General features: G+C 44.0%; 1 protein-coding gene across 1 annotated transcript in view; it reads left to right on the forward strand.

The window, feature by feature from the left end:
* Positions 1-17,426, forward strand: part of Clnk (cytokine dependent hematopoietic cell linker) — a 186,501-nt gene that overhangs the window by 137,112 nt on the left and 31,963 nt on the right. Inside the window, exons 11-14 of the mRNA XM_052199334.1 lie at positions 594-707; positions 10,254-10,281; positions 13,505-13,523; positions 16,334-16,415. Coding sequence (XP_052055294.1) covers positions 594-707; positions 10,254-10,281; positions 13,505-13,523; positions 16,334-16,415 — 243 coding nt within the window. The remainder of the gene's footprint in view (positions 1-593; positions 708-10,253; positions 10,282-13,504; positions 13,524-16,333; positions 16,416-17,426) is intronic.

Consider the following 17,426-nt stretch of genomic DNA (forward strand, 5'->3'; position numbering starts at 1 on the left):
GAGAGAGAATATCGTAGGTACTCCTAGCTGCCTGGACTCATGAGATCAGGACAGATAGAACATCACTTCAGTTCCTACTCTTCCATTGCATGGGGTGGAAAGGAATCTTGAGCCAAGGACTATGTCTTTTTTATTTCTGTTAAAAACACCAGCATCCACCAAACACCATCAGGAGGGACTTTGTGGCTAAGTGCATGAGTGGCTGGAGAACATGGATGGATGAGGCATTTATTGACTTGCAAACATTTTCATGATTCCTAGGGGAGTTTTTTGAAATGCAGATCATCCACTGTGGAATAAGCAGGAGAACATAGCTCTCTTTCCCCCGGCTTCCTAAGGTTTAAATGGGTAGCATGTTGAAGAGCATATGACACACTACAAAGAAAACTGAGAGTCAGAGCACACTACTCTGGAAGAGTGAGGATGCTAAGGTTTAAAGATGCCCAGAATGGTCCAGGGTGCTAAAAGCATCCTCCACACTTGAGCTTCAAAGCCACCGCAAGGGAGAGGAGAGGGAAGGCCAGAGTGAACTCCCTGTCTGAGAAAGGCATGGCCTTTCAACTCAATCTTTATCCATGTGACTCTTCCCACAGGCCTGCCATCACTCTTCCCAAGAAGTACCAACCCTTACCCCCAGCACCACCAGAGGAGAGCAGTGCACACTTCCCTCCAAAACCTACCTTTCCAGAAGTTCAGAGGGGGTCCAGGTGAGACACTTGTCACTGCTGTGGTGATATGACCAGGAATGGTGGTTAGCAGGGAGGAGATGAGAGAAACCAAACAGATCCCCTCTCTGAATTCTCCACCACTGTGTGTGGTGGGGTTGGGGGTGCAGGCAGGGCAGGGAACTATGCCTAGAGGGAAGATAAACTTGGGGTCCTTCACAGCTCCATGTGATAAAATAAGCCACTGATAGAAATACTCTGTTAAGACCTGAACTGAGAAGCCAGCCTGGCCACTGATAGAAATACTCTGTTAAGACCTGAACTGGGAAGCCAGCCTGGTCTACAGAGTGAGTTCCGGGATTGCCAGGGCTACACAGAGAAACCCTGTCAAAAAAAAAGAAAGAAAGAAAGAAAGAAAGAAAGAAAGAAAGAAAGAAAGAAAGAAAGAAAGAAAGAAAGAAAGAAAGAAAGAAGGAAGGAAGGAAGGAAGGAAGGAAGGAAGGAAGGAAGGAAGGAAGGAAGGAAGGAAGGAAGGAAGGAAGGAAGAAAGAAAGAAAGAAAGAAAGAAAGAAAGAAAGAAAGAAAGAAAGAAAGAAAAAGAAAACGAAAAAGAAAGGAACCTGCTGGGTGGTGGTGGCACACACCTTTAATCCCAGCACTTGGGAGGCAGAGGCAAGTGGATTTCTGAGTTTGAGGCCAGCCTGGTTTACAGAGTGAGTTCCAGGACAGTCAGGGCTACATAGAGAAACCCTGTCTCAAAAAGCCAAAAAGAAGAAGAAGGAGGAGGAAGACGAGGAGGAAGAGGAGGAGGAGGAGGAAACCCGAACTGGAAATATGGAAATATTACCGGAAATAGGTAATGTCAGGAGGAAATCAGGCCTCATTAGGTTTAGCAAACTCCTGAATCAATCCAGGACATCCCTTCAATAGCTTCCAGGTGCCTAGCATGGAATATAACCAAGCATAAACATCCTTCTGGAAATAAAATCCATCACTGCCGAACAGACTTGCCAGCCAGCTCTTCACCAGCCAGAGGAGCGGGCCAGCTGACGCTAATCGTACATGTGTCAGGAATGTTCATCCCAGAAAGTGAATGTCCAAAAGTCCCTTATTATGGAAGAGAGGATGGAGTGTGCCTCTGGCCTAGGATGAGTGAGATTTCTCATGGAGGGCTTAAGTCAGCAGGCTGTTGAAGTAGGGGCATGACTAGTAAAATGGTTCCTTGGGAATACTGAAACTCAAGCCATTTGGAGCATCTGTGGAAAGCCTTCTCATGTCTGGTTCTAACAGGCATACTAAATGACTGATTATTCCTTATCTGGAACTGTCCCCTTATCTTTTGTTTTTCTTTATGGACCCATACAATCTCCTCAGAGAAGCATCCTCTCTCTTGTGAACAATCCTCTACACCTGTCCCTTAGCCTAGCAGAGGGGAAAGAACACAGATCTCAACTATAACTACAAAGTCCATGGTAGAGATTCTGCTTCTTATGGCCTTGCACTATTTTGTATGAACTCAGGGAGGTAGAGTCTAGGGGGAGAAGCAGGGTACTGGAGGGTAGCCATTGAAGGTTGGGGGTTAGGGGGCAGCTGTTCTCAACTATGGATGACTTTATCCTTGTTTTGGATGAGGATAGGCAGTGATATCTAGAGAAACTTGAAGTTGGGTCCACTGGAGTAGAGACATAGAGTCTGCATGGTATCCTGAAGTGCACAGCAGAGCCCATCACAAAGGGAAAAAAAATATATATATATATATATATATATATTATACCCTGCTCAGTCTATGTAATGTTAATTATATGTATATTTTCTGGGCTGACCATTTTGGTTGTGGATAACCAATTGGTGTGATCTTCCCTGAGGAAAACTATTTATCCCACTCCAGAACGTCTTAGTTTCTTGTAGTTCTTTGGGAAGAATTTAAGCCACGTGGTCTTTCCCTCATCCTCTTTGTCAGGTTTATTGTTTTTGTCCTTGTTTGGATCATGCTTTGGAAGTCATGTGAGTGGGACTTTGTGTGTAACCTCTGCCATTACTAGGAGACACAATCCCACAGCAAACTCCCTGATCCTCTGGCTCTGACAATCTTCCTATCCCTTCTTCTGCAACGTTCCCCGTGCCTTACGTAAGGGATGGTTTTATAGATGTATTCACTGGGACGGGCTGCACAACTCTGTATTGGCTGAGCTTTTCTGTAATTGTCTCTGTTGCAATGGGACATTGCTTGGCTAAAGGGTGAGGACTGTAGGCATAAGGACAAATGTTCACAATTCAGTTAGGGATTGTGCTAGTTTAGTGTAATGGCAGTTGTAGGTTTTCCTCCAAGATTCATTACTTCACTACTGGGTTGTTGGCTTAGTTTATAGTGCCAGATTTCCTCTTGTTTGATTTCCCTCTTGTTTAGTGGGTCTTAAGTCCAATTATAGAGCTGTTGGTTACCACCAAGGCATGTGTGCCATTACTGCACTCTTAGGGTTATTTTGCCACAGAGGTCATTGATATGGTTTATAACCATCATGGCTGTGCAGGACTGTTGACTGCTTCCTTGTCTGGGAAGCTTTCATGGTGCCTTCTCATACCATGAGAGCCAGTCCTCAGAGAGGAAGTATTCAAGTCAAAAGCCTCTGAGCTCTGCATGCGAAGCGCATGGTGTCTTCAGCAACAGGTACTTCCCTTCCACCTCTGGGGGCAACCCAAGGGCAATAGCAACAGCCTAACTCTCTGATCCTCTGGGATATTGTGGGAGCCTCTTGAGCAACCCTGACCAGCAATTCAAAGGAGTTTCTCACACCTTGTGTTTGGGTTTTTAATTAGATGCTCTTTGGCTCTTGGAGGGAGCATTGTCAGCCCAGGTGGGTAATTTTCATTTAAACAATATGTGAATATTTATGTGCTTTATAGGTATTTTAGGTAGATAGTTAATAGTATAACTCCTTATGACTTTTTCAGATATCCTTACTATTATTTTGCCTTTCTCCCTCCTTGCTCTGGTTTCCAATGTCTGAGATATGCCCTTGATTTCTGGAGTCCCTCTGTAGCCAGGTCCAATCAGTCTCTGTGCTGAGAGAGTATTGGTCACAGAACTTTGATATATTTTCAACATATTGAATTATTACATCAAGAGTTTTCTGGGTCCTAAAGAGATGGGTTAGCAGTTAAGAGCTCTTGCCTACAAGCTTGTAATGTTCTTGTATGGGATCCAAGTTCATTTCCCAGCAGTAACTCTACTTCCAGAGGACTTGATGGCATCTTCTGGCCTCTGGGAGCTCATACATTCATGTGGCACACATAAACTCATACAGTCAAAACGGTCATACATATAACAAAAGTTAATGATCTTTTTAAAAAGCAATTTTCTCAATAGAAAATTCTACATTCCCAGTCTGATAATGTAATTGTATTGGGTTCCATGTGGATGTCTCATAGTTTTGGTTCTCTGGGAATATAGTTTATATTTACTTCATCAGTTTTAGACATGATGAGAATTAGGCAAGATCTTTCCATCACAAATGGCTCCAAAGAGCAATTTCATGTGCTCTCACTGATTCCTCCCCAGCAGCACTAAAAAAGGATGAAAAAAAAAAAAAAGGTTGATTTCCCAAGGCTGAGAAGAACAGGTGCCCAGGCAGGCAGATGGCACAGAGTCTCAGTCAATGTTAAATCCATAAACCATTAGAAATCAGAACAAAAATCAGGTGGGCACCTTGAGGAGTGCACACAGGCAAAGCCCAGGAGGAGAGTGGGGACAGAGCCATAAGCAAGAGGGTTTTACGACAGGGGAAGAGCAGCGCCCTCCAATTCGCTTTCATCAGAGCCCTCGTGAGGAGCATCATCACCGCGGATGCAGGTCACACATAGATGGCCATGTAAGGCACCCGCTGTGTAAGCAGAGCCCAGCAGCTCTGAGCAGAAGCAGGAGCTATGCAGAATGCTGTGTGTTCTTTTGACAGCTTCTCTGGAAGGCGCCAAGGAAGGGGTGCCTGAAGGCAGAGGCCGTGAGTTCTGACTCCCAGGGCACCAACTGGCAGACAATGTTGCTGTGGCCTCCACCATTGCCTTTGCTCTCCCTGGATAGCAGATGCGATTCCTTGTGGAGTCTTTTAGGCCCCCCTTTGTCTCTAGCAGCTCTGCCACCCTCTCTTTTTCACAGCTAAGTCTTGACTTCACAAAACAGCGCTGGATGGAAGCATTTAGGTGAAGGTTGATGTCCTTTAGGTCTTCAGTGGACAACCAATTAAATTTCCTCCTAAACTTATTTTTCTCAGAAGAGAAACTTACACCCCAACCATAAAGAACTGCAAGCCAAGCTACTTTAAATCAAACTTTGAACCTGGATAAAATTCTTTCTGTTACAAAGGAAGGTGGCACAGAGTGAATAGGCATTTGGGACTTTCTAATCAACATAGACAGATGCTCCCCTTGACACAACCTGGAAGAAAACTCAAAAGGGCATAATGGTATGGCTGTGGACCCATTGCTATTTTCATCCAAACATCCACACATCAAACAGTATCATCCTGAGTAGTCACGTCTTCTGTGTTCTACTGTACCCAGCCCCTGGATGGAGTATGTGTGTGTGTGTGTGTGTGTGTGTGTGTGTGTGTCTGCGCACGCGCGCACTAAGATTAAAATAAGGCCCTTGCACATGTCAAATAAGCAACCATGTGCCTTGAGCCCCTTTGTGCAGGCTTCTTTGTGTAGTCACTCAGATGCACCATGTGAAAGGCAGTATTATTGCACCCCATATACCAAGGACACAGAAATACAGAGCTCATTTGTACCACAGTGTGTCTTTCAAGTTTCTGTGAACTAAATGGGTTGGGGTTTGGGGTCAAGCCAAAGCACAGTTTAAGTGAGGCATCTCATATTTAGGACATGAAACATCCTGGTGATTGGCTAGTGCTACTCCTTCTCTGCCAGCCACACTGGAATCACATCTATTCAACAAATCCAGGTCACCACAAAGTAGAGTATGATGATTTGGGAAGTGAAGGAAATCTTTGTAAATATCAAAAAAGATTGCCCTTTAAAGGAAAGGCTTTAAAGATTAGAATTTATGAATGGAAACTAAGGATTAGAATTCCATTTATGAATGGAAACTAAGGATTTGAAAGCATAAATTGTTATTATCACTATCATTATATGAATTTTATTATATATACATATTATTAATACCCATTGTCATAATATGAATTATTATCATTATAGGTTTATAAGATATTGCTATTAGGAGAAACTGGGTAGAGAAACACAGCATCTCTCTGAATCATGTCAGCTCCCACTGGGCATCCTAGAGTGATTTCAGAATAGAAGCTTCTTACGAAGCCAGGTGCAACCATCAGAGTGTACGCAGACAATAAGTGCTGCCCTGGTTGAAACAGATTCATGGTTTCCTTTTTTTGTTCAGTAGAACTTTCAACAACCCTCTTTCTTACTGTCTAAATTTGGGGTTCAGGGAGGAAATTTAGTTTATCCAGGATGGCAGAGGCCATAGATAACGCAGAAGGATTCTGTAGCCCAATCCATTTCAAATTATGCCAATAACTAAAGAATGTTCAAGAAAGTCCACATTTGTAGAAGTTATCAGTATCTTTAAAGCTAATCTAAGCACCTAAGCATCAAGAAGACAAATGTTAGAACTGTTCCTGTGCATTTGTGGCCACATTTTAATTGACTGGCTCTGGCAGACAGAGCATGGGCAACTAAAGAAATGCAAAGATGCTCTCGGAGCACCATGAGCCAATGAGCACAAAGGACCTTCCAGGTACCAGAGTGCCCACCTGCTCTACAGGGAAGAAGTCAGAGAGTGCTGAGCTTCTGCCTGAAAATTCAATCTATTAATGTGGAAAATCCCAAAGCTGACCTGTTCCATTCAATTCATGAGGTGCATTAGTGACTTTGGACACTGAGAGCTTTATCTAACAGGAGGACAGCCACCCCCACCTGTCCAACACATATAAATGAAATCAAGTGAGTGAACAGAATCGTAGAGAGCAAGATTTGCTTACACATTCAGTTAAATCCACTTAAATATTTGAAAGGCCTTTGTACAGGTTGAACATATTTGATTTTTGAATACTCCGCATGCTGACGGTGCAGGTTCAAATCTTAGCAAGCCAAACTTCCCTTCGTGCTTTTTGTTGATTTAGTAAAGTCAATATGGAACTATAGAAAACTTCAGGACACAGCTCACACGCTCCACAGGGCTGAATGCCCTGAGTGCTATAACTTAAAACTACAACTTTAGAATCACTTCTAGGATTTTTGTTTGGCTAGTTGGTTTTGTTCAGTTTGGTTTTTGGTTTTTCAAGACTTGGGTTTCTCTGTGTAGTCCTAGCCATCTGAAACTAGCTCTGTAAACAGGCTAGCCTCAAACTCATATAAATCTACCTGTCTCTGCCTCCTGAATGCTAGGACTAAAGGCATGGGCCACCACACCCAGCCACTTCTATGATTTTTGAGATGTATTTTCTGTATTTATTTGAGGGAGAATGGAGAGAGAGAGAGAGAGAGAGAGAGAGAGAGAAAGAGAGAGAATGAATCACTGGCATTCAGATTTCCTGCAGATGTCAGAAGAGAGTATCAGATGAGATTCCCCAGAACTGGAGTTCCAGGCAGCTGAGAGCCAACTAATGCTTTGGGTGCCGGGAACCAAATGTGTCCTCTGAAATAGGGACAAGCACTGTTAACTGCTGTGCCTTCTCTCCAGCCTCAGCTTCTGCATTAAAAACATAAAGTCATTATACAAGGTTACCTGAGTCCATTTGCGGGCAAGGATATAGTGTACTTTGTACACATTACATCTTAAATTAAGCCATACCACCAGCATCTTTGACACACCAGAATCTCAAGCATTGAAAATGCAGGGGCTAACAGAAGCAATAAGGGAGACAATGTGTGGAGCAGAGATTGAAGTAAAGGACACCCAGAGACTGCCCTACCTGGGGATTCATCTTATAAACAGTCAACAAACCCTGACACTACTATGGACAACAAGAAGTATATACCAAAAGGAGCATGCCATAGTTGTCTCTGGCAAGGCCCTGCCAGAGCCTTACAAATACAGAGGCAGATGCTAACAACCAACTATTGGACTGGGCATGGGGTCCCCAATGGAGGAGCTGGAGGATGGTCCGGAGGAGCTGAAGGGGTTTACAGCCCCATGGGAAGAACTATGATTTCGGCCACCCAGATGCCCCAAGACTCCCAGGGACTGAACCATCAACCAAGGGGCACACATGGTTCCAGCCAAAATTGTAGCAGAGGAAGGCCTTGTTGGGCATCAGTGGGAGGAATGGTCCTTGGTCAGGTAAAGGCTCAAAAGAGACCCCAACAAAGGGAAACCGAGGGGTGGGGAGGAGGGAGTGTGTTGGGTGGAGGGACATATACATGGAGGCAGGGGGAAGGAGGAAGGGGAGGGATTGGGGGTCTTAGGGGATGGGGATATCGAGAAAGGTTTTACCATTGGCCATGTAAATGAAGACGATAGTCAATAAAAAAAATAAATAAATTAAAAAAAAAAAGAAAAGAGAGAGAGAGAGAATTATGTGTAGCACAGGACAGAGCAGGGCTCTCAAGTCAAGGTGACCTAAGTTGGAGGATTAAAAAAGAAAGAAAGAGAGAAAATGCCAAGGCTAATTTCAGTTTAGCCACAAAATAATTACGAGTGTGGATATTGGTTCTATTTCATTACCCCTACCACCTCTTACTTTACGTGTGCCCATCCCACAGGAATTTGGGGGAGGCACTAAGACTGAGGAAACTCTCCTTCAGACTCAGTCTCACATAGCCCAGGCTGGCCTTGAACTACTAAGCTTCCTGCTTTTACCTCCTCAGCGCTGGGATCACGGGCCTAGACTGCCACGCCTGGTTTCTGAGGTGCTGGGAAGAGAACGGAAGTCACACTAAGCAATCACTCCACCCGCCCACTAAGCTGGATCCTTCGCCCCCTGCTTTCACTTGTTGACTATGATGGATAACATAGCTATGAACTTCTGCATACAAGTGTTTCTGTGTGTTTGTAATTCTTTTGGATGTAACACAAGCATACCACTTCCCAAAGCACGGGAGTTGCATAGACATGAGACCGGCAGCCGAGGTTGGACGGGCTGCCTGATCCGGTCCAATTCCAAAGGTCTAGATGCCCAGCTTCTCGCTGAGACTGGTGAAGTCATCCTAACCTTTCGCATGCTCTCCTTTCCACTCACACACTCAGGCAGGTGGGCAATACACCCCCGGCCCACTTCCTCCCTGGCTTGCTCACCGGTCTTGCCACATACGATATTCTTCTTACCCATTTCAAGCCACAGATTCACGATTGTGTCTCATGCTCTTCTTCCCGTAACCCTCCAGGATGAATGCTCTTGCTGCCATTCTGTGAGTGAGAACGAATCAAATGTAGAGGTCTGGAGTCCCAGTCAATACATGAGGTACATCAGTGACTTCATACATCGAGGGCTTTATCTAACAGGAGGACAGCCACTCCCACTTGTCCTACACATATAAATGAATTCAAGCAAGAGAGCTTAGGGACTCTCCGAGAGCAAGATTTGCTTACACAGTCAGTTAACTCCGTTTAAATATCATCTGAAAGCCTTTGTAAAATGGATGCATTTGCTTTTCAAGCACTGCTCATGCTGATCGTGCAGGTTCAAATCCTAGCAAGTCAAACTTTCCTCAGGCTCAGGGAGTAAAGCACTTGCAGCACAGCATGAGGATCTGAATTCAGATCCCCAGCACCCACATACAAAGCCTGCTGTGTCAGCAGGTATGCGTATCACCCCAACACTTGGGGAAACAGAGACAAGAGTCCCTTCCGGCTCACAGGCTGGCCAGCCTAGCAGACCAGTGAGAGAACGTGTCTCAAAAGGTACAGTAAGAGAGTGAAGGAAGAAGACCTCACTGCTAAGCTCGGACACACACACACACACACACACACACACACACACACACACACACACGCGCGCGCGCGCGCGCGCGCGCGCATGCGCACACGAATACTGGAGGCTTGTCCATATATTGAATGCTTGATGCTTGCTCTAAAACCCATTCACCTAGCACAGTCAGGTCCTTCCTATGCAGTTTCCTGGCTTTTCTTCTGTTTCATTCTCTCTTCATCACCCCCATTCTTTCTCTGACCAGCTAGGGATCTCGGTGCCCCTGACAGCTGTGTACTTGAAACTCACGTTCTCAAGGTGAAAACCTGAGGGTTGGCTAAGCAGAGGTCTAGGTTGCTGAGGAAATCAGGCATGGAAGCTCGCGTGTCAGGAGAGATGAGGAGGAGGCTCAAGCTCTCCTCAAGGAGAGTCCTTCCGTGTGCCTCTGCTAGCCAGCTTCCATACTGACTTAGTGCTTCTCTCTTCCCTTGGAAAATTACAAGAAAAATAGCCTGGTTTCATTTTATGGGGCAGTGATGAATATCACACTGGACTATGGGCCGTTAATTTGGCCATGAAAATGTAATCAAAGGTTTATAAGGTTCACAATGATTTTATCTTGCTCATGATAAATTACCTTTATTTAACACCTTTTTTTTCTTTTTTCTTTCTTTCTCTCTCTCTCTCTCTCTCTCTTTTTTTTTTACAGGCAGAAGAGCACAAAAGACTTCAGAAAGGTAAGCAGATATTTTGTCTAACAAAGGGGGAATTTTGTGTATTATCTCTGCAAGAAGAAAAATTCTAATCATCTTAGACAGTGGGGCGCAAGGGGCTGCCTACTTTCTTTGTAACTTCTTTTGCGGGGGGGGGGGGGGGGAGGGGGGTGGCTTCTGCTAGAACTTGGCTTCACCCTAACAGTCAGATTCTTATACAAAAAGAATCTGTATAACTTTACCAAGATCTTTGCCTGCTTTTGTGTGAGCTGCAAACTAGAGACCATTTCTCCAGTATGAGAAAAAGCCTGCTGGGAAGGGCAGGGGGCATACTGTGGGCACACTAAGCCCCTACTTGATTGAATGGGGTACAAAAGGATCTATTTGAGCAGAAGTTACAGGCTACCTGCCTGGACTCAAGCTCAGATGAAATTCCAGTTTTCCAAGTCAAGGCAGACTGGATCCCATGTGGTCTTCACAAAGCCCTAAGCAAAGAAAGCCAAGGGCGGAGCCCACTGTCAGAGCTCCCCTAGTTGGCAGAACGGGGACCTTGCTGGGAGATGGGATCTCCCTTCAGCTGTGACTCTGCTTGAAAACGTAGAGGCGAGGTGCTGGAAATAAGTTTGTTTTTTGTTTTTTTTTTTTAATATTTTTATTTTCTATATTCTTTGTTTACATTCCAAATGATTTCCACTTTCCCGGATCCGGTTAACAAGGAAAAGAAAAAGGGGAGAGGAGAAAAACACTTCTACCTCGCTCAAATATGTTTGCTAACAGAAAAAAAAAAAGTTAACAATAGAACTAGAGAGATTTCACTGTGGCTTTCTAATTGTATTTGATTTGGAATTCAAAGCCCTGAAGCAAAACAATCAGCTGGGCCCCAACAAAATAAAGCAACTACTCTCCCTGAAGCAGGTTCACATGTTTCTAGGTCTCCTTCTTTCGCCTTTGACAAGGCTGAGAGCCCCACTGCCCCTGATTGAGCACTTTGGACTGCCAGGGAATACTCAGTGGGAAGACTCTCAAACCCCTCCTTTAGCATAGATTCATTACCCTGTATACCTGGCCTGTGGATTAGCTTTGATTTGCTATCCATAATACACATACCCTCGTTCCAGATTCCTGGGGATGCTGAGGTCTTTAAAATAAAAGAGCCTTCAGTTGGTTAGCATCAAACAAGACAGGGGATGCCTCTCTAAGCAAATTGCTGCTAAAACGTTTCTTGTCTCCAGAGCCAGCAGGAACCAAGAGAGCTGGGCTGGAGGTCAGTTTATTCTCAGGGTAACTCTGGAAACTGGTCAGAGAGCCCCCACCTCTTTGTAACTTATCTGTAAAACAATGATCCTAAATATTTCTAGATTTTTACGGCCCTTTGAGATTTTGATGAAAGGTATAAATAAGCCTTCCTTATGCCCACAAAGTGTATGATTTTATTTATTATCAGAATATTTTTATTTCAGAAGATTCGTAAGCCATATATATCATGACTTTTCTGTGCCCCAAGTTCATGAATTCTTTGTCTATCTGATTCCTGGGAGCTCCCTAGCAGAGGCAGTGTCTGGAATGGACTTTGGAAATTATTTGCAGTGAGGCGCTGAACACAGCGTAATGCTCTCTGCTTCTTTGGAGTTTGCAGGTAGAGCCAGGCATGGTGGTGCCCACATGTAATCCCATCACATAGGAGGCCAAGGTAGAAAGATTGCCTGTATAAGTTAAGACCTCAAATACATACTGAAATCCTGTCTCAAAGAAGAAAGTGTGTGTGTGTGTGTGTGTGTGTGTGTGTGTGTGTGTGTGTGGTGTGGTCAGAATGCAAGCCCAATAAAGACAGATTCTTCAGCACATTCAGGCAGTCTACCATTTTTAATCAAAGAAAGAGAAAGGAAATGTTTGGAAAAAGGAATGCCTGCATTTAAGAAAAATGACATTTTCCATTCACTTTTTAAAATGAAAATTTCAAAAAGGTAAAGAAGTCTCACAACCTCATAGTCAAACATGACTTCCACTACTTTCTTTCTTCAAACCCACATACACATGACACTTCAAACCCCTATGAAACCTGTGAATAGTGTACTCTTATTCCATTCTTAGTGTGGATATCTTCTATGCCTACATAATACCTTAGCAACCAAGGATATGTCCAAAATGAACAATTCTTGTGTGATTGTGGGTGCATGCATACATGTGTGTGATGCATACTTTAGTGTGTGCACGAGTGCTTGTGTTAGTGCGTGTGTGGTGTGTATGGGTGCATGGGTGCTTGTGTGCAATTTGTCCATATGTGTGCATGCATATGAGTGTGCATGTGGGGGGGGTTGTAGTATGGGTATGCATGTAGGTATGTGTGTGGGTGTGCAGGCCAGTGTGTATGCATGTGAAGGCCTAAGAAAGATGTCAAGCTGCCTCTTCTGTTGCTGTCCGTCTTAGTACCTTAAAATCACTCACAAACCCTGAAGTTTGGCAAGGCCCAGCTTACCAGAGGCTCTCAGGATCCGCCCATCTTGGCCCCCTCCTTGCACCCACATGGCTGCAGCTACAGGCCCATGCAGCCATGCTTCCCTTTTCATGGAGATCAAAGCTCAGGTCCTCACAGTTGCACAGCAAACACTCTCAGCAACGGAGTCACCTTCCAGGGGAGCACTCCTTACTTCTCTGGGACTGAAGACTATTTCAATGCTCGCTCCGGTGCTGCAAGGAACAATCTCCCAAGCATCCTTGCAGCTTGGCCAGATTTGGTTTCTCAGAAAGTGTGTTTCACCAAGACAGTTGATCAAATATGAATATTTAAAAGACTTTTGATAACTATGAGTAAGTAGTTCTCTACTAGACAAATCATCTTTTAACATCATTGGTCAACTATATATTTGTTACATCATACACAGAAGATAGACAAACTAATTTTTTTGTTTTGTTTTGTTTTGTTTTTGTTTTTCCGATGCAGGGTTTCTCTGTGTAGCCCTGGCTGTCCTGGAACTCACTCTGTAGCCCAGGCTGGCCTCGAACTCAGAAATCCGCCTGTCTCTGCCTCCCAAGTGCTGGGATTAAAGGCATATGCCACCACTGCCTGCATACACAGAAGATAATACCATAGTCTTTTAGGAAAACTATTTGCAGATCTCCTTAAAAGTCTGTACTATTTTTCCCTAACTCTACTAATAAAATTCGCAATATTCATGGCGTTAGGTTAAATTTTGTTACCTGCACCCATTCACCTTTACCTTTTCTATCTTTTTCTAATCCAACGCAGGACCTTGGAGCAGAAGAAGGTAATTGTTTACATTGCTGTTTTGTTGTTGTTTCACCCCACTGCCATCTCAATGTGTTCTGGGTCTAGCTCTATAGAATTAGCATTGTGTGGAAAGTGAGGGTTCAAAGCCTGAGGTCTGTGTGTGATGTCATCCAGATGAATGTAAGACTTTGCAGGCTATCCCAACATCCTCTATTGTAAGGCGGATGATTAAGATCATGAGCAGGACAAGTATCTTTCTCTACATGCATTAACCAAAAGAAGCCACACAGTAACCTCCTGCCACTTGGGAGAAGCATTTCTGTCACACAGTCCTTGAGAAGACCTTGGTGTCTCTCTGAGGCCAGTGTCACCCATGCATATGCCCTCACACACATGTGTGCACACTGTTGGTGTTATTAATACACACACACACACACACACACACACAAAACACACAATACACAACACACACAAAGCTTGATAAAGCTTGATAAATATCAGGACCCTGAGAAGATAACTTACCTTCATTCCCACCTCAGAAATCCTATTCCCCATTAGTTTAAAATGATAAATTGTCATTCAAAAGGCCAGCCCCATATCCCAGAGAATTAGCAAAGCACATTCGTCAATGAAGGAGAAATGGATTGGGACTCTGAGACCTTTTTCAACTCACCAAGTACCATAGGTTTTCTAAGGCTGTGATAAAACGCCATGATCATAAACAACTTGAGAAGTTTCCGCTTAAAACTCTCAGGTCATACTCTATTCCTGAAAGAAGTCAGGGCAGGAACTCAAACAAAGCAGGAACCTGGAGTCAGGACTTGATATAGAGGCTGTGGAGGAGGGGTGGGAGGAGGCTTCTTATTGGTTTGCTCCTAATGGTTTGCCCAGCCTGCTTTCTTACAGCATTGGGACCACCAGTCCAGAAGAGGCACTTCTCACAGTGATCTGGGTCCTCCTACATCAATCATTACATAAGACCCAAAGGTCAATCTTGTGGGGGGCACTTCCTCAATTGAGGTTCCCTCTAGCTTGTGTCTAGTTGAAATAAAATTATGTGGGTCTGAGTCGTATTTCCAGTGTGGGTCTCTAGCTGGCTCTCCCCTGTACTTTGAAGAAACTAAAACACGTGGAAGCTGTTTTAACAACTTCCAGTAGGAAGGGCCTACTCAGGTCTGTGAATTCCAAGGTCCATGACAGAGAACTAGGGATTTGTTAGCAACTGAAGTAACTGTAAAACCAAATGAAATCTACGATAAATCTTAGTGTACTGAGACATCCAGGTATCCTTGCATCACACTTTGGTGTTAGTAATGTGAGACTGTGGCATTGTTAAGATCCAGAGAGGTAGATGTGCCAAGTCACTGTTGATGATAAAAAGTGATTTCATGGGTGTGTGATTAATGGACCTATCACTGAGTCAAACGTCATTTCAAGTAATCAGAGTCCTTTCCATCAGTGATGTCGTCTGTGGTCGACATTGGGCAGAGTGCAGAGCAACACCCAAATTAAGTCAGCACGTGCATGCTTCCCTGGTTTTACGGCTCACCGTCACAACTGGAAAAGCGCTTTATGAGTCTCGTGTCAGAGTATATTCAATGTCTTTCATAAGGATCGATGACTGCTTAAAATCCATTCATGATGAAAAGCAGGAAGAGTAATGGTGTGCTAAGTCACTCCAATGTGGAGGCACGGCTGAACCTGGTGATTTTTCTTGTGACCTCTGTTGCTGTGATTAAACATTCTGCCCAAAGGCAACTTGTGTGTTTGTGGGGGAGGGGGGATATTGAGCACACACTCTGAGGTCACAGTCTCCTATTGAGGAAAATCGGGGCAGGAAAGCAAGGCAGGATCCTAGAAGCAAGAACAATGGTAGAATGACATTTGCTGACCGACATCCTAGGCTTAACGCTCAGCTAGCTTTTGTAGCTACCCCAGCCCCACCTGCCTGGTGATGGTGCTGAGCCCAGTGGATTGGGCCCACCTGCGTCAATTAACACGCTAACCCTCCCCTCCCAAAGACCTACAGGCTAATCTGATCTAGGCAATTCCTCAATTGAGGTTCTTCCTTCAGATGGCTGAAGGATGTGTGACATTGACAGTTAAACTTACCTAGGACAATGGCCAAGGAGGAAACATTGATTGTAACCAGCTGGTACCTGCTGACCTACATCAGAACTATGGAAGCTCACCTGCCCTATCACAGGATGGGAATGAGAACACAAGTGGTTTGTGCAGGCCATGGGTATCCCCAGACCCTGCAGACCCCCACAGCGGTCCTCTGGTGTAACACTCTCATCAGAATGTCGCTGACCAGTCACCTTTCAGAAGGCCCTCATTAGCCACAGAAGATTAATCCTACATCCTAAAGTGTAATTTATATTCCTTATGTCACTCATTCTGTCCAAAATGTTTTTCCTGCTCTGCTTGCTTATATTGTATTTAAGAACCTTATCTGGCTTCCTGACTGTAACTCCAGATTCTAGGGAAGAACCCATTCTGTTAGTGTTCAGCAGAGACTGGTTGAATGGTGTGAATGAACCAACAAGCAAAGGAATGGATGGATGAGTTCATAATAAAACCAAAGTCTTTCAAAGCTAATTCACCTATAATAACCCCTAAAATGCCTTCTGATGTAATATTCTGTATTTCTGGGAAAATCCAATCATGTGTGCTTTAGATTGTAAAGAAATCCAAGCAATTTTTACAGCCTCCACAAGGTACTACTTCTGGTTTCTGAAAGCACCAAAATAATAATAATTTAAATTAGAGACTTCCTAATGAACTCCCAAAAGCTTCTAAATGTATACACTGTGCAATCTGACCCAAACATGTCATACTTTCTAGAATCTCATCACCAGACAAAGCCAGAATCTTCTTGCCCATCACTAAACCAAAGCACTCAGAAGAGTCCGCCTGCCATTGCCAGGTAAGGAGTCAGAAACACCTGTCAGGTATCAGATCAGCTGACATGAGTCTTCTTAGACCTTAGACAGTGACAGCAAGGGTTTATAAGAAACAGGGAATGTTTGACCTTCTGTTCTGAAAACCATGGATATCTCTACCTCCTTGGAATCTACTAATGTCTTTCTGCTATTTATAAATGATTGGATGTTACAGGCAAATGAGAGGTGTAAAAACTTGAATATTAACTGAGTTGGATGGATACTCATCAATCTTGCAGAAAAAGTGGGTCATCTCTAGCTGTTCTCAGTTCATGACTGCATCAAAACCCACAGACACACTTGAACAGTACTTATAGGTGAGCAGCTGATGATGTAATTACTTCTGATGATATAATCACCTAGTCAGTTGATTGTAACATCAGCTGAGGAAGAGTCAAAGGTGATTCCCTGACCAAGCTCACTCTATATAAATAATTAATAGCTTTCTCAAAATCTAGAGCCTGCAAAGTTAGGACTCTGAGTTGGTGCTATGCACTCTGGCTAAGGGCTGTGGCCTCAGCTCTCTCATCTTTACACAATATATCCTCACCAGATACTCTTTAGCCACCACGCCATCCCCCTCAGATGTATATTTGCACATCTAGTCTTCTGTTTACTTTCCCCCATTTTACTTCTCTCCTTGTGCAGAGAACTTATTTTCATCGGTCACATGCAAGTTTAGAGCCAGAGTATCACTTCGCCCATTCCTCAGATGGTAACAATGAAGTCCAAAGAGACACAGTCCCTGACCACTGAAGTAAAGGCCAACTCCGAAGTCCAATCCCATGCTGCCACAGCAACTTGATTCTAGCAATGCTGCCCAACAGTCATAGCCCTCATGGTGCATTCCCATAAGAGAGATGGTGCCTTGATTTTTAATGAAAATTTACTGGAGTATCCACATTAGAGGTAGATGAGAAGGGTTGTTAGGAGGGAGCTACTGGATTCAGACTGACAAATGTCATCACTGGTGGATGACATGGTTTGGATGGTAT

The sequence above is a fragment of the Apodemus sylvaticus genome, chromosome 11 (assembly GCF_947179515.1).
Source record: "Apodemus sylvaticus chromosome 11, mApoSyl1.1, whole genome shotgun sequence".
Classification (NCBI taxonomy): Eukaryota; Metazoa; Chordata; class Mammalia; order Rodentia; family Muridae; genus Apodemus; species Apodemus sylvaticus.